The sequence below is a fragment of the Colias croceus genome, chromosome 1, assembly GCF_905220415.1.
Source record: "Colias croceus chromosome 1, ilColCroc2.1".
NCBI lineage: Eukaryota > Metazoa > Arthropoda > Insecta > Lepidoptera > Pieridae > Colias > Colias croceus.
Window position 1 is genome coordinate 8,156,597 of NC_059537.1, and position 27,606 is coordinate 8,184,202.

Consider the following 27,606-nt stretch of genomic DNA (forward strand, 5'->3'; position numbering starts at 1 on the left):
TTAATATTGTATACTTTGAATTATATACACATGATTTATATAAATACATATTGCATTTAGATTTTTAAATTAGAAACAGAAATTAAAGAAAAACTTGAGACGAGTTACTCGAAGCGAAATAAAAGGGCGGTCCTTTCTTTATAAAGTAAAGGCAACAAAATGGAAATATTTATTCGAACCCTTTTACGGTCATTGTCGAATAACTGAGCAGTGACCTTATTTAATTGGATAAAATTTTTACTCCTACGTATTTCTATTTTCTTAAAGTATTGAAAATCAAAGACATGAAAACAATCCTATCCATCCATAGGAAAGCCCCTGTTAAGTCGGAAAAGTCTCAGTCGAACAACTTCAGGGACAGTTGGAAAATATTCTATGAATGTAGAGTATGTAAACTATTTCTCCTAAAAATGTCTCTACATACTACAATAAAGTTATTTTTTGTTGTTAAAGAGCAACTTTCTCGAAAATATAAGTAGGCAATTTCTTATGTGTAAACAAAGAAAAAGTAAAAGGAAGATGTCTACTTGGAGGTACACTTACAAGTTCTGGTTGACACTGAAAGGACACTCAAGACAAGCTTTAAAGTGGGTCATGTCTAACTCACAATGTTTGAGCAATATAAGGTAAGTAGATATTTTGACATTACGTTTATTTATTTGTATGATCTTTCCAATGAAGGTTTTAAAAAGGAAGGTACATTTGTTTCGTTGTTTTAAGCATTCAAAAGAGCTCCAATACCATGTAAATATAACATCGAACTCTGAGAGAAAAGAAAATCAGTTTATTTACTATTTAGACGTAAGTGTATGTGTTTTGTTAGTATCTGTGGCAAATCGAACTAGAGCAAAACATTATCTGAATAACATTAGTCATTAAATCTTATAGCTATACAATTTTTTCTGAAAATAGGTCACAATAAAGTATCGAAGTTACTGTAACTAAACTTTTGTCCAAAAAACTTTGTGGATATAAAACTTGGCACTATATTTGGGTCATAATAAATAATATCAATATTTCACGCAATGCCACGACTGAACTGAAGATGTCAGTGATATACTTTAAGTATCGCGAAGGCAGAATAGCTTACATACTCTTTAATTAGTCAATTAAAACAATTCTACAGAAACATACTGTATACAGTATAGAAACGTGTTATCCTAAGTCTAAGAGCACTAAACAGGTCACATACGATTTTTCCAGTCTTAATATATTCCTTTGGAAATTGAATCCCTTTGAAGCGTTGTCCCAGTTTCTCATTTCGGATGCGATCGAAATAAATCGTGGACACCACTGAGATTGAACAAGCCAGATTTAACAAATACAGTAAGCAGATACATTGTGCTATTGAAGACGTCGTACTGTATAGTGTATACGTCTGTTTAAAGCTCTTATGCATTGGTACGTATCGTATCTTTCTCTGAGCGAACAACAAACAAATTTGAATAAATCCTTTTCGTTATAAATAGAAGTTTACTTTTTACATGTAAGATAGTACATATTATATTATCTTTGATGCAAGTAAGCTGTAGATTAAAAATAGAGTACATAATTCGAGTTAATTTACATTTTTAAATTTATGTATTATGTGATGGAAATATTAATATGGGTTTATCCGATATTAATTAAAAGATGGCGAACACGGTATAGGTACGTAACGTTATAACGTACCTATATGAAAAAAGAAAAGATTGTAACAATCTTTTCTTTTTTTTCTCATTATCCATGTAAAAACCTAAAACGCCTAATACATATTATATTTTGCTGATAATTCTAATCATATGGGCAGAAACATTAGGGCCAGTTTCACGACTTGCTGGTAAGAGAAGTCACTGATTAACTATTTTAACACTCTTTTACATTATTTGTCATTTTAAGTATTAAGATATACAAAGCTTAACAGAGTATAATATTATCCATAATTTGTGAAAAAATTTTCACAGATTAGAAAATACCTATCTCTGTTTTACGTTAGATTGGATCGTTTAAAAGGTTTTATGTTAATTCGCGGTACTGATAATGAATTTATAAAATTTGGGCTTTTTGGCTTTTGAATTTTCATTGAATTGTAACTGTTTCAAGTCTGAATATTCTGAACTGATTTCCATAGTAGTGGGCGAATTATCGTGCTTTTGGAGCGGCGGGACGGATTAGTTTAATTATATTTACGTAGCTAATCCCGGTGGCCCTTGTTACCTAATCTGCATACTAATTAATTTACTTTACTTCTTCTTTACCAACATACAAATTGCTATTTTAAGATGGTATAGTGTTAAATTAAACACACGCACAAATTAAATTAATTATTTATGGTATGCTTATAATTCTCGATCTCGGTCTATCTCGAATGTTAAATTGGAATTGCTTATAATGTTATTCTTCATAATAAATATTAAAAGTATAACTTCATCATCATAAGACATCATTATAGAACTATACGAACGAATAACATAAAGAAAATTAGAGAGAGCTTTGTTTATTATTCTATGACTACAGTACATTATCATAAAATATGTAAATGTAAGTTACTGCACAAAGCGAAATAATAGTTTTTGGCAAATAAACTCCATCTTGGTGAAATAAATGTAACAATGCGACCATTGTCGGTGAATGGAAGTAGCAGAGACGGAATAATTACCACGCTCTGCCTGAGGTTTCAAAGTTTAGCCCCGTGAGCCGCGCTCCACCGCCTTTTATCTCTAGTCTCTACCCGTATATTTCCACTTTAATTTGATATTGTATTCTCATTGCCGATTCGACAGATATTTAATGTTTCTTTTTATTAAAGTAATTTAATAAATGTACAGCGAAGTGGTAATTTGTTAAATGGAAAGAGAACTGAGACAATAAATTATTCTTTTATATTTACTTACCTACTGAAACATTTAACTATAATGAATTTAAATTAAGTTTTGAGATAATGTTTAAATGATGTTTAAGTTTTAAGATAATATTACTTAAAATCTTAGTTTAGAGTTTTGCGATAACATACTTTATGATAAGATTTGTTTCTATTGTGATTTATCTTTGTACACAATTCATTTTTCCACCAAATACGTTAGATACATTGATGTAATGTTTTGTAGCTCTTTGTTTTCCAACGCAAAATGTAGTATAATTAGCAGTATGCAGCAAACCCAAGCATCTGCAACAATTTGTCTTAGATGTTCCCCTTGAGGATTTGAAGAACTCGATAGGATTACAAGACAGGGAGACGAAATTTATCACACGCTATTTTATCAAAGCACTGTTTAGAGAAATGCAATTTATTCGTGGTGTAGTTGATGTGTCATAGTGAAGGAGACGAAGAGAGGAAATTCATCTCCCGCTATTTTCAACAACAACAAAAGGACCTTTGTTACCTCAGAACTTTCGACTGAGTTATTTCAATCATTCTTTTTTATTAGAAAGTTGGTGCCTGCATGCCGTGTTGTCATATTTCAAATTGGTTTAGTACCTACTGACAATTTGAAGGCGGTTTTTTAAAAATATTTTTATTGCAATTTGTGGTCTAGTTGATGTCATAGAGAAGATAGAACACCAGATATACCATACTGATGGAACCAATCCTAATAATACTATCGTATATTATTTGAATACGTCCTTCTAATCCAGGTGAGTGTACTGAACTATTTTCAGATTGATGGCGCGAGTTCGAAATAGTCAATCGTAAAAGTATTAATATACCAATTTAACAGTTGAACCACATGCCAGAATTATCCTGTAAATAAAACTTTAAAGCTTTTTTCGGAATGTCAGTCTGTGTAGATATAAAAAAGCAAGGAGAAAGCAAGCTGGTTCTAGAGAAAAAAAATGCTGTGCTGTCTTCAAATTCCGAAAATTGGTTTGGAATGATATTAAAATGAATTTTCTTGACTGGAAAATATTGGACATATTTGACTAAAACATCTACAAAGATACACCACAAAATGAGAACCTTCGTCATTTTGAAAAGGGTTTCCTTGATGTTCCAGTGCGTTTTCTAATGAGGAGTCCTCATTTAATTAATATTCATTAATTAGATTTAGTTGTTTAATGTTAGTTAGTATAGTTTTTAATTTATGGAATAAATTTTACCGTCAATGTTATTAAGGCTCACTTTTATATTATAGCTACTATTTCAAAGAAAATAAGCCTTATTTATAGGCTAATCATGAATGGAACATCCAATACCGGGTCAGGTATAGGCCATAGTTCGCGATCGATTTGCCACGGCGGCGAGCCATTTCAGTGGCCATTTAAATGCTATATTAATTTCACAGATAAGATAATGTTGTGAAGTCGGCTGCAATGCTCACGCTAGCAACCATCGCGGTGATTATTAAGAGTGATGGATGGCCTGACTCGCTCAGCGGCTAGCTTCACTTAATGAGGCTTCCACTTTGTTTACTAGGCCTCGAGATTAATACCCCGCAACCCCTTTTTCATTATATAGCTTGGAATTTATAATGTCTAATTTCTCCATTTGCATTTATGGTAATTCAAAGGTGAAAAACCTGTGCGTGCGTATATGTCGGCGCTTTGTTGGTATGGATTAGTTCGAAGCATTATGTAATACGTGAAATAAGACTTAACATTTTTATGTGTAAATTATTTGCAATGTGAAACTGAAAATTGCTGTCGATATAGCAATATTTAAACGTTCCTTTTAATAAAATGGCAAGAATATTTGTTCAGTAAGCAGTCGACAGCTGTTCCTTTATTATATTCTTATTTCATTCGAAAAAAGCTGAATGTGCATGGCTATGTTGGTCTACGGTACAAATGAAATTGCGTCAGCTTGTTGTTTCTTTAGGACTTGAGCTTCAGGAATTTTCAAAGCAATAATGCAAAGCAAAGCAATAATGTGGTAAGTGTTGGTGTATGATGTAATTAACGTTGTGGTATGAATAATTCTCACCGAGGGGAACTCTCGCATTTATAAATACAGCCATAATGAGCTATAATTTCTGTGGTTCATGGTAATAATGTGATGAGAGATTAATACGTTGTTTTTGTTCAAATTATATAATACTAGCTGTGCTTCGCGGTTTCACCCGCATTGCTCCTCTCCCGTTGGTCTTAGCGTGATGATATTATAGCCTACTAGCTTTCCACCCGCGGCATCGCCCGCGCAGCCAAAGAAAATCCCGCATAGTTTCCGTTCCCGTGGGATTTCCGGGATAAAACCTATCCTATGTCCTTTCTCGGGTATCAAAATATCTCTATACCAAATTTCATGCATATTGGTTCAGTAGTTAAGGCGTGATTGAGTAACAGACAGACAGACAGAGTTACTTTCGCATTTATAATATTAGTATGGATAGCCTTCCTTGACAAAATGGGCTATCTAGGACCTAGGTAACGGACCATACCAGTTGTTCCTGAGCTTAGTGCTAGGTAACACCGAAATAATTTATCAAATCGGACCATACCAGTTGTTCCTGAGATTAGTGCGTTCAAATAAACAAACAAACAAACTCTTCAGCATTATAATATTAAGTATAGATTATTCAAAATTAAGTTATGAATATAAATCAGTATCATATGTTTATTTTCACAAGCTTCTAGAGATTTCTTTAATATAAAGCTTGTTTATTCTGTACGCAAGATCATTTTCATTTAGTTACAATTTATTTAGAAGGGTTTGGAAGGGTCTAAGGAAAATTAAATTTGAGTCTTGTAAGACGTGAAAATATGACTAGGCGAGCACTTAATATATTTCTTTACGACGAAATATACTTCAAAGATTTTCTTAAAGTCTATTTTTATGGAAAAGTTTCTTTGTATATATTCATATTTCAGCTCATTTGGATATAAATTAGTTATTAAGAAAATAAGGCTTACAATGTTTTAGGAGCCAAAGATACAAAGGGGATTATTTGTAGCTTTTCTCTCATTATTAAGTATAAGAAAATAAGTTATATATTACATAGTATACAATTATTACCTACTAATCAAAATGTGAGTGTATATTACATAATAAACAGAATGTAGATTGTAGAGTACCTACAGATGATATGTTTCGAACATCAAATATTTACATGCTATATTTTGTCGTCTAATTTAAACTAAAAATAAAGTTTGAATCCTAATGATGTAACGCACGCTATTAAATTAACGAGATCTATGTAGATGCACGTGGATATCGTTAGGGAAGGTTTTAAATAGTTTCATCAGATAGCGTTGCGTTTATGCTAACGAGCAACCGTAATGACGCCCGGAGGGGATGCCGTCCCACCTAACTAAGTACCCACACTCGTATTATTTTACAAACAATTTGCTTTCCTTGCAAAAAATAGAGACAAACACTTCTTACTTGATTGTGAATATCATTTGAAAGTATTGAATAGGTTCTAGTTCTGAAAGCATAAAGTATTGAGTAGGTAAGTTCTAAGAAACTTATAAATAAATAATATGTGCGTTCCATTCACGTAATTATAGATAAGAGAGCTCGATATAATGGGTTAACACTTGTTGTGAAGTATCATCCCCGTCTAAGAATGCTTACAATGTGAGATTTTATCTGAAATTTTGCAAGCATTTCGCATTTCTTATAGGATTCTATCTGCCACCTTCTCGCGACTCGTTATCGCTTGAGATGAACAGTTTCTTATAAATTCCTAAGCTTCAGTGGTTATGTACTTCTTTTTGTTGGAGATGATCTAATTTTAGAAATATGTTGTATTTTTTAATAATTTATTAAAATTGAAATGTTTAAACTAAAGTATATTATAGACAATATCTACTTGCAAAGCGTTCTATATATAGGGAATTATTTCAGTATTTTTTAATTCATTCTATTATTTTATAATTTTGAATAAAATATTATAAAATATACAAGACTAGCTTTCCAGCCGCCATTAACCTAGGTATATACTAAACCTTCCCAGAGAACCATTCTACCTATCTATTTAGAAAATCCCATCAAAATCAGTTGCGTAATTTTAAATATCTAAGCATACAGACACACATACGGCGAAAAGCGACTTTGTTTTATAGTATGTAGGTAGTGATTTTTGTAATTGCAGTGAGGGAAAACGTCATGTTAAAGTTCTAGTTGTGTTAATCTGAGCTCAAATACGAACATAATCCTTAAATCCCAAATCCCAATCCAACAAATCCCAAGCCCCGAGCTCTGAAAGCCTTAATGGACTTAAAGATGTATTAAAATACATTAAAATGCGATGGTAATTGATAATACTCATAATTGTAATAACGAATTACGTGAATTAAAACAAAAAAAAATGAAAAAGGCGCAATTGTTATTGCAAGAATATTAAAATTAACGTACTTTCAAAGCTAGGGACAGTAATAATATGCAGACACTTCGTCTAAAACACAGAGGGCTTGAACAGGCTCGTTCCTTTGTTTTAAATTGTATCCTGCGTAATAAAAATGGAAAATAAGCCCATTTAGAAATTTCATTTCCTTGCGTTTATTTTTGCCAAGGATGTTTTTGAGTTTTCAAGAATTATTGGTACAAAATAATATAATGATTGGTATTCTCACAGATGATTTCTATGTGTTTTATTATGATAAAACATATATTTTTTTGAACCGCATAAAATGTCTTATAAATCGTACCCTAAGTTTTTAATATCAGTTCTTGAAAAGAAAAGCTTAGTATTAGAGATAAGAAAGCTACTTAAAAAGACATTCCGTTTTAATTCAGTTGGGGAGACATTAAAATTTTATGCTATAAGCTATGTTATTTTAAAGTATGTTTGTAAGAGTGCCGCCGTCATGTCGTGGCAGTTTGCCAGCTAGTCTTCTTACCTACATTTGGGGGTATAAAGATTACTAACTAAACGAAGCGAAGCGGTCATGAACTTGCGATAAATGTTACGTAAGTGGGTAAATCGCGTAAGTACAATCTAATTGTTTTGCGACGGTTATCAAATTACTGAGTCCTTAGCATGAATTATGGAAAGCTTTGGATAAAAAATATTTTCTTTCTTTCCTTTCTTATTTCTTTTATTGTAAGATATAATAACAGGTAACAAAGTACATAGTATATTATACATTTCTGTAAATATAAGACATTAATACAATGGGAGATTGCTCAAGTAATTGAATTGTGAGCAATAAATCATTTTTCAAAAAGAAACACTTTTTCGAAAAATTTTATCCGGAGAGAGTCAAAGATAATAACAGAAATTAACTAAACTTTGAGCACGTTACTCAAACAAAAAGCGTCTTGACCTACTTTTTTTCTAAAAGACGTAGCAAGAGGTACAGTGCCCGCCTCCATTACCTTCATTTGTTATTTCTGTGATGCTCTCTCTTCCTGCATATATATAATATATGTTTCATGTTTTATTCTAAGCCTAGTATTTCTTGAACTTTTGTATAAAATTTCAAGAAATAATTGCTTTTAAACAACTTACTTATTAACCGACTTCAAAAAAAAGGAGGAGGTTATCAATTCGGCCGGTATGTTTTTTTTTTTTTTATATGTATGTACACCGATTACTCCGAGGTTTCTGAACCGATTTACGTGATTCTTTTTTTGTTCGATGCGGGATTGTGTCGAATTGGTCCCATAAAAATTTTATTCGGATAGGCCCAGTAGTTTTTATTTTATGAGCATTTTTGTCTGTAGGTATTTGTGAATTTTGCAATTGCAAGTTTGAAGTCGGTTGTTTTTAACGCAGTTATCACTTGTCTTACTATGAATAATAATCATAGAGCCTATAGGTACTATGTACTAAGTAATAAAAGAGTTAGTAAATAAATAACAATAAAAAGTGTAGAAAACTAACTCTATTCCCAAAACTGCTTCCTTCCCAATTTCCTTCCTGCTCAATTCCACACGCGTATACGTAATTTTGTTCTAACACAGGAAGAAACGTGAGGATCAGCGCCGATATCAAACCCATATCGAAAAATTACACTTGATTTATAGTTGTTAGCGCTAGTAAGTTTTTTATTAACATCTTTTAATACCAAAGATTAGTCGCTTCTTTAGTCAATTTAATTTGTAAGACGTTGGCTGGATTTTCATTGTGTAAATACTATATACAAACAGTTAACGACTAAAACTTAGTCTTCACACAATGTCGTTAATGTTCCTTATCGGGCAGTTCTTGTTCGTGTCCCAAATACTTCGCTTAATATCATGTAATGTTCTAACATCTAGCAACGTAATAGTCTTTTAGTAGACCAGGCTATAACCATTTTCTACTCCTAATGTTAGCTATTTGTTAAAGTTTTTGTTCGTGATTTAGGTAATTAATAATCTAAGTTGAGTTTATAACAAAGGTCCGTTCTAAAGTTATGAAAATTATGGTAAGTTACAATAATGTTACAATCGTAATTTCATAATAAATAAATAGAAGGGATCTTTCACATAACACGCTTATGTAACGTAAAATATTAAAAAATGACAGCTATCTGATATACTATGATTAAAATTGAAACCCTCTAAGATAATATCTCGAAACAGTAAATGTAGTTTACGAATAAACAGATTTGAGCATTCTGATTGGCAATTAATCAAGCCAAGCTACGTCGAATCAAGATGACTGAGGATTAATTGCCCAGTTGACGGGTTGAAGTTTGTAGCCAATGTACGTTCCAATAACTCCACTGCGTTATTAAAACGTAAATATCAGGATAGCAAGTGCGGATTAACTTAATAGCTCAGTGTTGCCGCGCTTGATATTTAATTAAACTTTTATAGCGTATTTACAATTTAATAACTCCTTTATCCATAGATTATTTTGTTGCCGTGGTCTTAATGACTATTAATTATTATGTTAGGTACGCGATATGTTTCAGTTTAATTGAAAATAAATGAACACATAGACGTTTGTTTACTTGAAAGTTGAACGTGAGCATTTACAGTAAGGTTTGGTTAAATATCTAAACAAGGGACGAATACGAAATGAAATGGCGCGATCAAATTGTGAATAGCGAGTGCATATTATGTGGGGTACTAGTTTAGCATACGTTAATGCTTTTGACGTGACAACGTCTTATAATTCGATAGAGCCGGATGCACGCACGAAAAAACATGACTCATGCGGCGTTACCTCGCTCTGAGGCGTTCCATGTGAAGTGCAAGCGAGAGCGCGTTGTCACTTCTACTATCGTCAGTAAACCGACTTTACATACAACCAATTTTTTATAAAAAACGAATATGTCGGTTAAAATGCGAAGCTTTTAAAGGCACGTGCGAGTGCAACTGATAGGTGTAATTGAAGTCGAATCCGGGCAATAAATCGTGAGTGCGGCGTCGGGCCCGGCGTCTCCCGGGAAATTATTGACATTTCTTTTCCAACAAATTGCAATACTGTGCCATCTCTGAGTCCGGTGTAGTTGTGGAGAACTATAAACATCTGTCTTCTTTAAGCTTTGCAAAGTAAAATTGAACAGCTTCTTTTGTGTAGCGAATTTTTTGTTGTTTTACAGCGAACGGATTGAAAGTCTCCCATTATGCGCGGTAAAGTTGATCTAGAAATTTATTGATATTGTAATTATTGAAAATTGTTATTAGATTTTGAGGTATTTTTTTGATAAAATATCTTTACAATTCAGATATAATATATAACGGCTTTGGTACTAGTATAAAATAGAAACTCTTTAAGTTAAATATTGAAAAAGTAATAAGCGCAGTAATTTTATTTAGCACAAGCTAAATTTACATTAGCGAGGTTAATCCGCCATGTGACCCTGCATAAACGAAGCGGCTTAGAGTCGATCGATAGCCGAGAGATGACCACAAAACTCTTAGCAGGCCGACGAACGCCTTAAAGTTCATCAATGCTTCAGGCCGTGGCACAGATTTTTTAAACATCAAAATTTCCTCTATTATATTAATAAGGTCATATTTTGTAGAACCTACAATTTACTAAATTGACGAAGGTCAAATGTTTTAAAACGTCAAGTAGGCATAAATTTCGTTTTGCTGAATATTCTTGGAAATGTTTTTTGTAATACATAATTTTCACTCTTCATATAATTTATTATTATAATGAGATCAGCTGCAATCTACGAAGCAAACAATGGAACACAGGCTATAATAGATACTACAAACATTAAAGAACATATTTATGTTAAATAGATATTTTACCGGAGAGAACTTTAAATGGATAATCGCTTCATAAGCGATAGCACGTCTCTCATTTTAAACAAAGTAAACAAAGTTGAAATGCATTTCCAGCGTAATGCTAGCAAAATAACTAAGCAAATTCGTGTTTAAATTCCATCTGGCGACACTAAAGTCACGAAACCACATCAATTTGTGCGGGACACCGCTAACTCGAATCTTTTGTGCGATGTTTGCTTTGTCGCCCGCAATGATTAATGCATTGTTAGTATCTGTTACACTGAACGTAACATTTTTATATCTCCGAATAATAACACAAAAAATTGTGCGAATAAATCACGTTTAAAAATACGTTTTTAATCTATTTTTGGCCGGTTTTATATACGATTACGTTACATACGTTGTATGTTGTCTTAATGTCACATCATAAGTCATATCTATTAAGAGATCGTTTGATACATAATATATGGTTATTGCAATTTGCATGTTTGTCTATTTGTTTTATTAAATTCTTATAACTAGATATTTTAAACTAATTTTTGACCATTGACATCACAAGCAGTACCTACTCAATATTTGTACATAATGTACTTACATTGTACATTTTTAGATGATATTGATATTGTTATAATTTTATGTTACAGCCAAACATCTCCTCTGAGGCTCAAATGAATTTCCCTTATCTATTTTAATTTCAGAAGGTAATGAAAAGGTGTTTATAATAAAAACAAATACTTATAATGAACTATCGCGCTTTCAAGAAATATCTCATCATCACGAAAACAATGGAAGTTTGTCCTTGTTGTCATTGTTCAAGTTTAATTTAGTAAAATGTAACTACTTAATTAACTTACTGTAAGATATTTTAGGAATAAAAAATACTAGAATGAAATCTATTTTCATGGAACACCGCTTCCTGTCAAATTAGAGACAATGAAAAGAATGTATAAAAAAAGTTGTTACAAAAAGCTTCGGGCGCTTTTTTGCTTTATAAATGGATTTTATTCTTTTAAACTTTTACTTTGTTACGTTAAACCGTGCTTTGATGAACACTTGTATCGTTTTAACAGTGTTAATTTGAAATAAAGCGAAATATCTTTTTAAATGTTAGTGTTAGAGCTTGCCGAAATTTGAAATCGTATTATCTAACTTCAGGTATTATTAAGAGATTCACTGTAATTTATTCAACAATGATGGAGATTGTAAAGCTTTTAAATGTATTGGTTTTCTCTCGTGTGAAGTAATTTATCGTTCAATTAGTATGTTTTGAGAATATCGCCATCACAACAAAAATGTTTATGCCTTAGGTTTATGCATTTATAAATTGAGGTATAAAAAAGTAGTTCACATAAATGAGCAAGTCAGCAAAAATGATGACGTCGCATGAAAGGCTGAATGAGCCGACAAAACTAAGCGCTACATCGAACATCAAAGCTGTTTTGAGAGACATGTAACGTTTTAATGGCCTTATAAAATTGGCCTTTGCTTAATACAACAATGCTTTACGCACACGTGTTATTTTAATAAAAATACTATAATAATATTATGTTCACTTATTGCTGCATGCACTTCTATAACTGATAGGTATCTTTCAATTCCGTATTTATATATATAATAATTATTTAATGAAAGAAAACTGATATACTCAACATTTTTCAATTGCATTTTCAATTCAACTGACTAGTATTTAGGTGCGTATCGACATTTCATTAAAAACAATTTAAATGTGTTCTCGACTATCTATAACAAGTAACAACTGTGCTAAATATTAAGATGAAAACTTTCATAATAATATGAGAAGGTTTCATAAACATTTTCAAACATGACAGACTACAAATTGCTTGTGCAAAGTGTTGAATTTCCGGAAGGTCGCTCCAAATTTCCGTAGATTGACAGACCCTTCGTACTTTGTAAAAGCAAGTCGCATAAGTGGCATAAACTTTAGTTAGTATCAGGGTTTATTTTGGGCTTGGTTTTGACATAATCACTAAACGTTAAAGGGTTGATGTTCTATTGTGATAACGAATGGCCATGGCGGCGTGGTTTAAACATAAATCCGATCTGTGGTTTCCATTTTATTTACATTCTTACTTTGTACCGAGAATAAAAACAATTATTGTGCTAATTGACTCTAAACGCTGAAAAAGAAAATTCTGGAAAGTTGTATTTATAAGGAAATCGTAGTTCAGTTAATGCAGCAAACTCTTTTCCAATAATATACACGTACACGCGCCTACCGAGGACCGACAAGTCACGCCATACAGTACGTGTCATTATGCCACTTTGTATCAAACCGCTCGTATAAGCTTTTATGACAGTTTCATTACAAGTAGAGATGATACTTTTGATAAAGCGATTATATGGCATAACCTGATAATAATAACACTTTCCTGCTCTAGAGTGAAATATGAGTTAGTTTTACGAATTACTGACACTTAAACGTGAGATATTATACTTGTCAGAATTTCGGTGGCTTTCCGCTTTGACACATGAGAAAAGGGTTGTTTGTGTGTGGGCTAAACGGTAAATTGATATGTTTATTCCTTTAGTAATATTTATAGTGTAAAAATTCGTTTCAAGTTGTGTTCAAGTGTGTAAAGTGCAATAACAGGCACGTGTGAAGGAACGTGCCTAACAAGTTATTCTATTCATATTTTTATTTCGACCTATATCAGTGGGGAATGTAGCGTTCATTCAATTTGCAGTGTGAAGCCCCTGAGGGCATAATCCATGGCTTAGGCGTGTTGCGTCCTGCTTTTGATACTCCTAGAAACCGACTAACGTTCTCGGCATAAGTTTCATATTATGAACATTTTCAAGTGTGCTTCTGCTAAACTATTCCTATTTTCTTATTCAGAAGTTTGATGGTTTAAAATTGAGTGTGAGTTCAGCGATGTTTATGAATGAAATAATTTAAAGTGATATAATATTAAATCATGTTGGTCGATAGTGATAGACGTGATCATACGTCTTTTATATCGATAATGCGTTCTAATGGGATTGTTTGTTGTTATATTTATTTTTCTATAATGCAAAAAATAAAAAAGAAGTTAGTTCACACAGCAAATTGCGTGCTGCCGGCAATTTAGCAGCTCTTACTAAATAGGCTAAACTTGATTAATGACAATTTATGTTTCAATTTGCAGGTTAGCTAAAAGGAAAATATTTCGATTTACACGATTAATACGTACTACGTTGATAAATATTAATTAAAAATATTGTTGTTCTAGTTTTAGATATTAAATTTATTTCGATGTTTTCACTCCCAAGGAAATATAGGTTAATTATAGTATTGACATTGACTACATTGCCAAATAGGGCAATAAATAAAATGTACGAAGTGTTTTAAACGACATAATTGCAGTTACAACTACAAATATTCGCATGCGAGAATATAATAATAGACGAATGAGTTAGATAAGTCATATTTTGATTAAAGGTAAGTAATACGAGGGGACAAAGGGATCACAATTCACATATTATGGACACGGAGGACTCGTATAAAGAGCTTATTTGCGCGTAAAGCCTTTGGCTATAATCCACAGGGTAGGCTCGGGTTGGCACTCGAGGAGCACGTTATCACGGTATTATGCTGATGCGTGATTCGGATCTATTTTCAGCTGACTTCTTAATATACTGGCGGTGATTAATTGCTGAGATTGGAGTTTTATAGCATTCGATTAATAACAGGTCGGCTCTAGATTACCTAATTATGCGAAGACGTTTTTATTTAAATGATACAGTTTGTTTGCAATTTGTGTTGGACATAATATTATTTTGTTACTATATGTCTTACGATTATTTATCTGACTAGTATAGAATTGCAATAAGAAATGTATTAATAAACATTGGCTTCAGATTTTGTAAATTGCTTTATTAGATGCAAATTATTGCAATAAGTCTACATAACTATTATCTGTCAATAAAAGTTTAAATTATGATCACACAGTAACGTGTAAAATATTACGAAAAAATAACAGCCGCAAATGGATAACGTAGCATATTTAATACGACGAAATGTAAATGTTTAGCGCCGAAATCGCTTTATTTCATCAACACAAAGAGAATGCTCTAGATTGTCTGCTCCATTTAATCTACCTCACTTACGAATACTGACTGCTGTCGGATAAACTTCCCCGAAATTTCCCCATAAAACATAATGGCCGCAAGTGCAATAAAACGTTCCGGAAAATTTAAAGTTTATGCCGTTTGTGCGGAGTTTATAAACTCATAACTACGATTTGTGAACATATTAAAAAGAAGATACGACAAATAATGGAATCATATTGCAAAAGTATTCCCTAGATAAATGTTCCGTAACAGCACGATAAAAAACGGCGGTGTTCTTTTCTCAAAAGTAATGATGTTTTAAATGTCGATTTAATTGCTGCTGGATAAAAGATAACGTTTTTATATCCATTAAAAATGCTCGAAGCTTTATGCCCATATCGAATACTTCGTTTCATATTTATTTAGCGTCATAGCACTGCAATGTGTGCTTCGAGCTTGCACTGCATAGTACACTCGGCACACAATGGACCGACGAGCACCCACTTATACCTGAAGCAAAGTAAACGCTCAAGTGAAGGCACTGTGCATATATGTTTTTCCATTTTAAGAACAATGTGTAGTCGATATATTATATTCTAGCTATATACATCGTCTATATTAAAAAAGTAGGCTACAAACAATTTCATGACAATGGTTAATAACGGAATGAAATAATTATGATAATTAATTTATATTCCCATATATTAGAATATATTTTTTAATAATTGTAGTGTAAAGAGAGCTCTATTGAAGCGGACATATTGTGACCTTAAACAATTACTAACGGGTCAATTGTAACTGTAGAACAACTTAAATAACTCCCTAGCATTCAAGTTAATTATAAAATATTAATTATTATTAATATCACATTAAATATTAGTTCCTTAACTTCTGAACTGAATTAAGAATGTTCAATATTTTAAGAAAAAAGCAGTGGCGGAGTTAAAATAAAATAAATCGATTTGAACGTAACTTAGAACGAGGGCAATGAAATTAAATGTAGTTGTGCCATGTTAGTTGCCATGCCACGAACGGTATACAAATATACATATTTCAATATACTATGATACATATTAAAAAGAACAACAGCTTTCGCAATTTCATTTTTAATTTCACTCAAACAATATTCTTTAATGAAATTCCGTGCAGCCTTGTAAAATATTATAAAGCTGTTCTGTATATCACATTTTTTGTAATATAACTAAACACTATCATTGTAATGGAATGTATGTTATTTTGTTATTTAGTTTCTTTGCTTTTCCGTGAACCAGATAATCCAAGTGTCGCGGTGACCTAGCACTTTCAATAGATGGCCTATGCCCTATAGGAAAATGTAAACAGTGTCGGGTAAAGGCGGCGTCACATTTCCACGTTAGCCCTGGGCATGGTACTAACAGCCTTAACTACACTGCGGCGGGATGCCACCTAACTTCTTTCGCAATGTTTGCGTAATAGGTCAACTACATAATTATACAATAATGTGTTTACATGACCGGGGTTATAGTAAGCGCATACTCTAGGTTATTGTTAGAATGTCATATTTGCAGGCGTAAACAGATTTTATTACATGAAGTTGAAAAGACATGGCCAATTATACGATGTGTGTATGATTAAAAATAATATTATTAACAGAAAATTCACATCACTAGTTCCTGTATCAAAAACTGCAAAAAGAAAAATGAGTGAGAGAAATTGCTAAAGAGATTTCAAATCACTATTTATTTAATCGATCAAGAAAGCTTCTATGTGTTTATTTAAACCTCTTTTTATATATGACTATATCAAAGCAAAAGCCTAGCTTACTCAAAGGCATGAATGCACAATGAATGCATGGTCCTCATAGAAATCTCAATAACAAGATATCCGATTGTGCTGGTAATGGTTTATAGTATACAGTGTTGTTGCTTTACCCTATGATATATAAAAGAGCTAGATACGTTACCCGCTCTCTATTTTGGCAAGAAAAAACTCAGGTAAGTGCCCGAGTTTCACTTAGTCACGCACCATTCAGCGTCGTGGCTGGACGTTCTTTTTGTATTTTAATCGGCAGTTGTTATTACGAAGTACATGAGTGAGACATGTATTATGTCTCGTGCGTGAGAGTGAAAGAGACAACAACTGTATTGGTGATAATGCGTTAGTAAGTAGGTATGTATTAATTACGCTGTTTTTTAGTGCAATGATGTTGGCGTATGCCGCGTCTACTAGTATAATAGGTCATTGGCTTTACCTGTTTACTTTGCCTATATAGCTATGACCATGGCATTTTTTCTAGTATAATAATAATGTAAGAGCTGTTCATAAGAAGACGTTTATATACAATTTTGTTCATATACATATTATTATTCATTGAACCGATACCTACTATCAGGCATCACGCGTCGTTGGTTTTGAGTTCGACGCGTGTCTCAATTTGTTCTACAATACATAAATAACATATCAAATGTTTTCTTGTTTGTTTTACGCGAGTATCACATTTAGAAGTTAGACTTTTCAATGGATTGAAAACTTTCATTGGATTTTAACGATATATTTGCTCGCTGTAATGTGTATGTAAAGTCGTCATAAATCTATAGTTTTTATCTCATATATGTATATTATATCATCTTAAATACATTAATGAGTCTGCAATTACTTATCTAATACTTACGAAAGAGTTTTTCATTGTTTCATGAGTCCGGTGTCGATTTGTTCGACAAGGCGTGTCCGAAATGGGGGCAATAATTTGGTGATTGATGTGGAATATTTTGCTTTTTCTTAGTGTTCTTTACATATGGTTTGGTTTTAAATACTACTTATAATTTAAACGGGTATGTCTACGAAATGAAAATTCAAAGAAAATCGTTAGACAGACAATAATAAAATATAAAATTGTTATTTATCCTATGTAGTTTATATACCTACATTTTGAAATATGACCACCAATGACAATTGAAAACTAAATTTAGGTGAAAAAAAAAAAAAACGAAAATCCCAAACATGTGGGAAAGTTGCCGTATGAGTTAGCCAGTGGAAGTTAAAAGTGTTGTTAACAGGGGCGTTATCCAATAAAGCTTTCAAAACTTTGTTTTTACGATCTCTACACAGCATATACCTACTTGCCTTGATTGCTACACAAAGTGGTTTGTTATTTATTCATGCGATACCACAGTGTGAAAAATAATACAGAATACATTTATTATAAGCGAAAGCCACATAACATAAATTATTTTAATGTAATCCGTGCTATAAGCTTTTATTCATGGAGATTCATAAAATATTGCTATCTGATCCTCTACAACCAATGCAATTTATCTACAACTGACCTTAGTCAACTCAACTCTGCTTATCTCTAGTTTCAGCCGGAATGACTCGGTAAATTTCAAACTTACTGATTGCAAATTAAGAAAAGATCTAGTAAATCTAGAGTATTATTTTATTATTTTATAGTTGAAATCTGTACATTTTTAATTATTTTGTCGGTAAAACAATGCATTACATGTAGTCGCTATATAGAGATAGTTAATATCGTTCGTAAAATCGATATTTAATAAGTTCGTAACGCTCCATTAGCCCTGTAATCGATAGAGATAGTGTATAATGTACTGCTGTAATACGGTGTATCTAAATGTATTCAAACAACATACCTACATCACGAAATGCACAAGCTTAATGGGATTTGAATGATTAACTAATAGTTATTGATCAACGACCACATTAGAAGCCTCATTGACTAGCACGATGTGTAATCCCACTACTATCGTAGTAATTAATAATAAATTGCAGGCATTTTGTAAAGTAAATATATGTTTTGCATTAATTTTACTTTACTGCAGTCTGCATTACTTTAAAAGTTATTTGACGAGTATTAAATGGAGGAATCAAAGATAATTCACACGGTATTAACAAAGACGTAGCTAACAATGACACAAAAGCAGGAATTGCGGACACAGCGCCACTTCTTCATTAAACTCGGCCTAATGATAAAAGTTTGCGATTTCATTAGCAGCGCTCGGTCGTAAATATTAAATGTTCAATAGCTGTAGGTAATGCTTGTGAATAAATGGAGCGGTGAAGTTTATATGAGACGCTTTTACGAGGCATACGTGGTTAGGAGTAACGGTAAACGCTGAGTTTCGGAAGGTGCCTCTGAGGTGTTCGAGGGGGTAACAGAATTTACACTCGAGTCGTGTTTATGGCAACACATACTGAATATTGAAAACGCAAATGTTACATCACTCGCGTCGGAAGTTACTGCTCACTTGGAGCAAATAACGGATGTCGGAGGGTAAATCGGCTTGATTACTTTAATTGTTAGATAGGGTAAACGGTATGAAACGTTTGCTTCAGATTATACTGCTATTGTAAATGTGAAAGTTGGAGTCGATGTTTGCCTCTGAAATTTGACATGGATTTAGAATATGAGACACTTTATTTTATCAAGCGATAGACAAAAACTCTCTTGATAAATCTTAATAACAATAGGAAAATTGCTATACAATATCGCACGAGTAGATAAATAAATAATACGTTTATTTTGAACTAAATGACATCCTTTGTTACTCTCCTGACACTCAGTATATTTATGTACAGAAAGTGTCAATTTAAGGCAAAGCTGTCACTGCATTTAATTTCCGTACGTTTCGATTGTCATCACTGTCAGAACTGGGGCAATTTGTTTCGGCGCGAATTTTGTTGACATTCCGTTGATTGATCATCATTCATTGCCCAGATTGAATTCGAAAGCAATTTCTTCGAAAGCACACTTCAACGAATTATTTCAGATACTGTTCATGGTGTTTACATAATTTGTTTGTTGGAGCTATGCTTCTTTCTTAATTCTTTTGTATACTTATTATTTTGTATTTGTGTACTCTGTCGAAAAATATTAGTCGCCGTAAATCATTTTGTATTTCTTAGGTACCTACCTACTGCTTGTATTACTATAAAACTGTACCTATATGTATTTGTATTCAGAATAATCTTTTTTTATGAAACTTAAATGTAATGTGTTATTATTTATTTATATTAAGTAGTTAATATTATGTTGTTTTCATTTCGACAGTACCTAGTAGTAAACACAGTAAAAAGAAGAATAGTTTAATAGGAAACGGCCATAAGTTCATGAATATTCTAAATCTATCGTACCGTAGAATTAATTCATAATACATACGTGTAAGGAGACTGCACTAGCGTACATTGATGATAATTCATATAATATCAGCCCGTTCCGTGTAGACAGGGTTGCCATTGTTTGTCTCTTTTGTGTGAAGCCATGCTGGAGCTCGCAATAACGTTCGAGCATTAAAATTCGGGTCAGGTGGTTGACATAAATTTATGAAGGCTTTACAAAATGATAGCCTTGATTTTCCAATACATTAATGTTTAATAACTGAGCGTAATACCAAAGGATTCGGCAAATCCGTGAAAGGAATGCATCATTTGAATGAATCTGATCCGTAAATTCGTTTTTTTTAAGATTTATCATGTAAGGATTTCTTTTTATAAGGATTCATTCCTTAATATGTTTCAATTAACATTTCTTTAATTTTAAAAATTCGTAGTAAGTAACGTAAAAGTAAAGTAGCGCATATGTGTGGTCGAACACATTAGTTAAAACACAATAGAGGTAGTAACAAATAAGTCGATACTTTCGAGGATACATAATTCCGAATCCTAACAAAGTTTAAGACTGTCAGCTTTAGCAGTTATATCCATCTATCATCCATGTTTTTATCGTGTTATACGTGTCCTTTCCATAAATATAATATTATATTGTTTAGGTAGTCTATTATTTACTATAATGTTGTGAAAAATACGGGTTCAGGACCAAATTATGTATTAATTTATTGTTTATATTCGTTATCGATATCGATTTTATCACAGAATATAGGAAAATTACGGTAAAGGTACACCATTCCAATAATAAACAGCAAACACGTTCACAAAACATGCGGCAGTAACAATTTCAGGAATAAATTATTGGAATGGTTATCGTATTTTATCCGGCCATTGTGCCGTTGGCAATTTTGGTAAACTATTGTAAAAGTTTCTATGCAAATTTATAATATATACTCTCGGCAACGGTTATCGTAATTTAATGTTGAACAAAAGACGTGCGTTAAAATAAGTTTTGAAGTTTTTAAATATAACTCTCATTTATTCTTCCACACAATTTCCTCTTGATAATGTCCGCATAAATTGTTCTTCAGTTATGAAGTTACGTTTTTAAATATTAGTTGTATACAATTACACAACAAAGGAATATATTTTTATTTTACGTTATATTTAACAAACATTATCCAAATGGATTGTACTCTTGCAAAATTTACTAAGATATATTGTCAATTAATCACGATTTCTCGAATATTGACGAATTTCGTCATAGTACGATATTCTTAAAGTCATTAAGTTTAGTAAGCACTGTAGAAATAATCTTTCATTGGGTGGTTATTTTATCTTTAAACTGAGTTGTCGAGGAGAGATCGCCTTTGTCGTAGCCCGTAGGGTTCTTCGTCGAAGTTTCTTGTTTTGTCTTCTTAAGTGTTTTGCATATAAATTTATTTAATTTGTTTAGTCTAAGCCTTTCTTTATTATCCAGATATCATGTATTATGGCAAAATCGATGTAGAATTTAGTATTTCGTTATATTTCTTCTTACATTTTAGTAAGAAAATCCCATGTTAATTGTGCGTACCTGCAGCGCGTGCCTCTTTACAAGCGAGGACCATGCTGTGTCGGACGTCAGGGTTGTCGTCAGCGATGGTCTCTCCGACGGCTACGAAACGTTCTACGGCGCAAGCGACTGCGGCGCCTACTCGTTGCACCGCAGCGCCGCCGGCCGCCGCCTCGCCCCTCGTTGCCACAAGGCTGCTGATCTGTTACATATACATAAATAAATAAAAAAACGACGTGTGGCACTCGGGGACTGCCGCGGTAAAGCTATTGCATGCTATGCCTTCAAGCCACACCTCCGCCCGTCGGAGTGGGGAGCGTGAGGTTTTTCGTTACGGAATTTCTGGATTCGGTCCCCACGCTCAAGGCCCGCGATAGAAGCTATGCAATAGCTTAATATAAAAAAATCGTTTACTGCTCCTCATCTTCACATTACCATTGTTCATTAGTTGCTTATAGGACTTACAAGAAAGCGAAAGTCTGCGTCTCAGCTATTGCTGTCCATAACAACTCTATTTTTCAGACGCCCCTGATAAATATATTGTATTTATATAATATTTCATATGAATACGTTTTTCAAGGACAGCCACATCGAACTCTATCGAATTCAGTGCTTCCACCGCGACCGTCCACGAGCCGTTCTGAACCCTGACTATCTGACCCACTATCTAAATAAATTTTGAGGTAAGAACTTAGGACCAGTTGCCACTTAAAATCAGCGTCTAAAAAATAATACTCTACCAAAAGCCTTATAGTGATACTCTACCAATTCAGATCTTCACTGTCAAGAGATCATTGAGTAAAAATTAGTTTGTCGAAATATGAAAATTGTAATAATGTTAAGTCGACCCCTGACATTTTAAGGCTATCAATCGATTGTAATCTCATGTTAATTTGTATTATAATTGATATGTAAAGTACTACAATCAACGTTTTACCTTCATGAATTTTTCTTTTTCTACGACGGAAATTAACAGAAAAATATTTTGCCTCTCGGTTGTTGAAATGCTAATGTATATGAAATTATATAATATATTAAGATCAAAACACGAATAATCTTGAAAACTTATTGAGTAACAATGAAACAATGCACAAAGATATCACTTTTTTTCCTTTCTTTATTAAGTCGTTTTTTTCGAGGGTAGGAGCAAAAAATAGAAACATGTTTTTTTGAAAGCTCTTGTATTTAAATTCGTTTTATATACATAATTACAGTTGTTTTCTTACCTCTATGTGTTAAATTTGTGCCTTTGCCCACTAGTTCACTTTCCTTACATAAATTTTCAACATTTCAACACTACTGTAATAACATCATTTCTGAATCTCATCACTATGGAATCCGTCAAACACTCAATGGCTGAAATGGCAGCGTTGTTCAATGAGAAAATGGCTGAATTTCAAAGAGAGCTGCAGAATGTCAACAGCACTAACAATCCTCAACCTGCATCTGCCAGCCCCACTTCAAGATTAGCGGCGGAGTTCAATAGCTTTCGCTCCTTTGTCTTATCTTCTCTCCATACTTTACAATCCCAAATTGAGTTCCTCTCTAACCAATACATTAAATGGGAGATGAGAAGTCGGAGAAAAATGTTGCTGATTCATGGAGTGCCAGAAGCAGTAAAGGAAAACCCTTCCAGTCTTGTATCCAAAGTTGTAACAGATCACTTAAAAGTCCCGCATTTTCAACAAGAAGCTATTTCCCGGTGCCACCGTTTAGGAGCTGTGAAGTCAGATAAGCCCAGACCGATCATCATAAAGTTTAAAGATGTTTCTGTGCGGGACACCATATGGTTCTCAAAAACTTCTTTGAAGGGTAGTGGTTATACATTATCCGAATTCCTGATCAAAGAAAGACATGATGTCTTTATTTCGGCAAGATCTCGCTTTGGTGTATCCAATTGCTGGACCAGAGACGGTCATATTATTGTGCAAACCACAGATGGAACAAGACACAAGGTCACAATGATGGCTGAACTTGATGGCATCCCTTCTGCTGCTGGGGGTTCTTCTGGCTCGGCTTCTACTTCCACTAACTCAAAACAGATGCCTAATTCAAGACCCAAGAGGTTCGGTAGAGTTAAGTAGATTGCATTATGTACTCTTTTATTGCATTTTGACTTCACTTGTTAGACTCAAAATTGGTAGTTGTTTTTTCACTGTATATAATATTTAATATCTCATTTCAAAATATTTCTATGTTTCGGTATTCACTACTTTAACTTCTTGCTTCTTGAAATAGTGTGAACGTCTCTTTTCTTCAAGTAACTTTTAGCTGTATTTTAGCTGTATATGTTGTTAAATTTTAAGGTAATTTTAAATTAAAATTTCACATTGTAATTATTATTATTGTAGGTAGGTACCTTTGTTTTTGTAATTTGTTGTGACATATGACAATGACAATTCGTGTCATTCTTATATTCTTTTAGTTGTCACGGATACTAGCGCTTTGGACATTTGAATTGTAAATTACACAAGTAGTGTGTTAAATTCGGTATATAGTAACTGGTGGTAAAGGTCATGTTAGATTATTGGATTATAAACTTAGACTTATTATTACTATATTTTATATATATTTTTTTTTATTACTATACATATATATATACATATATTTTAAGATTATTATTTTTGATATTAATTATTTATTATTTTCTTCATGGCTTTAAATGATAGCACGGAAAGCGAAGCGTTTTTTTCACTCTCTTCAAATGGTTCAGAAAGCGATAGTTTTAATAGTTTGACTTCCTCTTCTTCTCCTTACATTTCCTCTCTATTCTCCAATCAACCTAATAACTTTAATGTAATTCATATAAATGCCCAGAGTATTCCGGCACACTACCCTGACCTCCTTGCTACCTTTGACTCCCATCCTGTACATGCCATATTAATTTCAGAGTCCTGGCTCAAACCCTGTCTTCCTTCCTCTTCTTATAGTCTTCCAGGATTTCAGTTAATAAGGAACGATCGCATGGGTCGGACCGGAGGAGGGGTTGCAATTTACTTACGTTCTCACATTCCTTACACTATTGTCAGCTCCTCCCCTCAGCCGCCACCTAGCGATGCAGCTGAACATCTCCTTGTCGAAATAACTTCTTCCAACTCTAAAATCCTGCTAGGCGTCTTCTACTCCCCTAACCTCTCTGTTAACTATTTCCAATCCTTCGACCAGATCCTTGAATCCTTTTCTCCTCTTTATAATCATATTATATTTATGGGAGATTTTAACACCTGCTTACTCAAGGGTGATCATCGTACTAATAAGCTTATAAATTTAGTTGATTCCTATAATCTTAAAATCCTCCCTTTGCAGGCTACCCATTCCTCTCCCAACTGTACCCCATCCCTCCTTGATCTCATCATTGTTTCCTCCCCAACGCATGTCGCCGAGCACGGACAGTGTTCAGCTGACATGTTTTCCTTTCATGACCTTATTTTCCTTTCTTATAAATTAAAACTTCCTAAATCGAAACCTAAGATTATTTTGCAACGTAATTTCGGTAAAATTAATGCTGAGCGCTTGTGCGAAGACGCAATAAACATGGACTGGTCGGTAGTTTCGTCTGCTGAAACCATCAATGATAAAGTGTCACTTTTTAATTCATTAATTCTTCAACTTTATGATTCACATGCTCCTATGCGTCCAGTTAAATTGAAGCACCTGCCTGCCCCTTGGATGACCGACAACCTTAAATCACTTTTACGGAAGAAGGCGCGTGCAAAGACTAAATTAAAGTTGTCTAACTCGGATATAAATCGTGAAAAATTTAATCGAATTCGAAACCGCTGCAATACTTTGTGTAGGGATGCTCAACGACTTTATATATCTAAGTCGGTTGACAATGGTGATCCTTCTAAAACTTGGAAATTCCTCAGATCTCTTGGAATTGGCAGATCCCAACATAATCCTTGTCTTAATTCAACCCAGGCCAATGTTCTCAATTCCCATTTTTCTAATCCTCACTCAGATTTCCATCCTACCCTTAAATCTTATACACTATCCTACCTAAATAACCTACCCCATCCCAGCTTTCCTCCTTTTGTATTCAATCGTTTTACCGAGTGTAGTGTTAAGAAAAGCATATTGTCAATCACTTCAAAGGCCGTCGGTAGTGACTGCATTGGTCGGAACATGATCATTCCAATCCTCTCTATAATCATTCCTACTATCACACATATCCTAAATTTTTCCATTGCATCTGGCATATTTCCTGATGATTGGAAAAGTGCTCACATTATACCTCTCCCAAAAATTCCTAACCCTTCCACTACATCTGATTACCGACCCATTGCCATCCTTCCATTTCTCTCTAAGGTTCTCGAACGACTGGTTCAAGAGCAATTGAGTATTTTCCTTAACTCCAATAATCTCCTTAATCCTTTCCAATCTGGTTTCCGTCCCGGTCACAGTACGACCACTGCACTTATCAAAATCACTGACGACATCCGGCGAGGTTTTGACAATAAGCAGCTCACAATTCTAACGTTGCTGGACTTTAGTAACGCTTTTAATACGGTCGATCACGACATATTGCTGGCTTTACTGCGGTCCCTTAATTTATCTGCATCGGCTATCGATTGGGTACATAGCTACTTAAGGGGACGTCGGCAACGTATACAGATTGAGGAAATTTCCTCATCTTGGTGCAATGTTACTGCTGGCGTTCCTCAAGGCGGCGTTCTCTCTCCCCTCCTTTTCTCCATTTTTATTAACACCATTTCCAAAAATATTGAGTCACCCTACCATATGTATGCAGACGATTTCCAATTATATAAACACGCATCACTACTCGAACTACCTGAAGCGATTTTTCAAGTAAACGCTGATCTTGCGACAATCGTCTCATGGAGTAAACATTACGGTTTAACAGTTAACCCAATTAAAACCAAAGCTATTATTTTCGGAAGCAGACAGCTCGTATCAAAAATCGACTGGGCCGATTTACCAAGTATCGTTGTTGATGGTGTGTCTATCCCATATAGCACACAAGTAAAAAATCTTGGTTTGATACTTGACCCAACTTTTTCGTGGGATGAGCAAATAAAACAAGTACGTAAAAAGGTTTTCTCATCGGCGTTCTCGCTACGGCGCTTACGAAACTTTTTACCGATCGCTACGAAAATTGCGTTAGCTCATTCTTTACTCCTTCCTCTCCTTGATTTTGCCGATTCATCCTATCCAGATCTCCATGAATACCAACTAGACACCCTTGAGAAGCTTCAAAATTTTTGTATACGATTTATTTATGGATTACGTAAATTTGATCATATTTCTGAGTTTAGAACAAAATTAAACTGGCTCCCCGTTCGCTTCCGCCGGAATACTCACATTCTTCATCTCCTGTATTGTATTTTATTTCACCCTAAAACACCGTCCTACTTAAAAAACAACTTTAACTATCTTAGCTCTACTCACACTCTCACTCTTCGTTCTTCCAACCTTTTATTATTATGTACTCCTGTCCATCGGTCAAACTTTTACGACAATTCGTTTACTGTTCGTGCCATTCAGCTCTGGAACGCCTTGCCGGAAAGTATCCGACGTGCACAAACACTTTGTTCTTTTAAGTCCCTATTGAAAGCTCATTATCTAGCCATGCAATAGTAGCATTAGTAAATAATTTATGTATGATTATAATTTTTGTATATACCGTTATATATATTTTAGTTTGTGTAGTGTATTATAGAAGTATATTTATATTACTGTGTAGTATATATGTACAGTATATGTAGTTTATGTAGTATGTAGGCATTTTTATTTATTTTTTTTTATATTCTATCTTTTATTTCTTTTTTGCGCTATCCTTATTCTTCTTACATTTCCTTTCCTACCAGGTTGCCTGGAAGAGATTGCTGTGTAGCAATAAGGCCGCCTA

At 33.5% G+C, this 27,606-nt stretch overlaps 1 protein-coding gene across 9 annotated transcripts in view; it reads right to left on the minus strand.

The window, feature by feature from the left end:
• Positions 1–27,606, minus strand: part of LOC123694471 (alpha-catulin) — a 49,450-nt gene that overhangs the window by 19,443 nt on the left and 2,401 nt on the right. For all 9 annotated transcript variants that reach the window (XM_045640360.1, XM_045640516.1, XM_045640063.1 and 6 more), the window contains exon 2: positions 21,759–21,939. In XM_045640360.1, the coding sequence (XP_045496316.1) occupies positions 21,759–21,939 (181 nt within the window). The remainder of the gene's footprint in view (positions 1–21,758; positions 21,940–27,606) is intronic.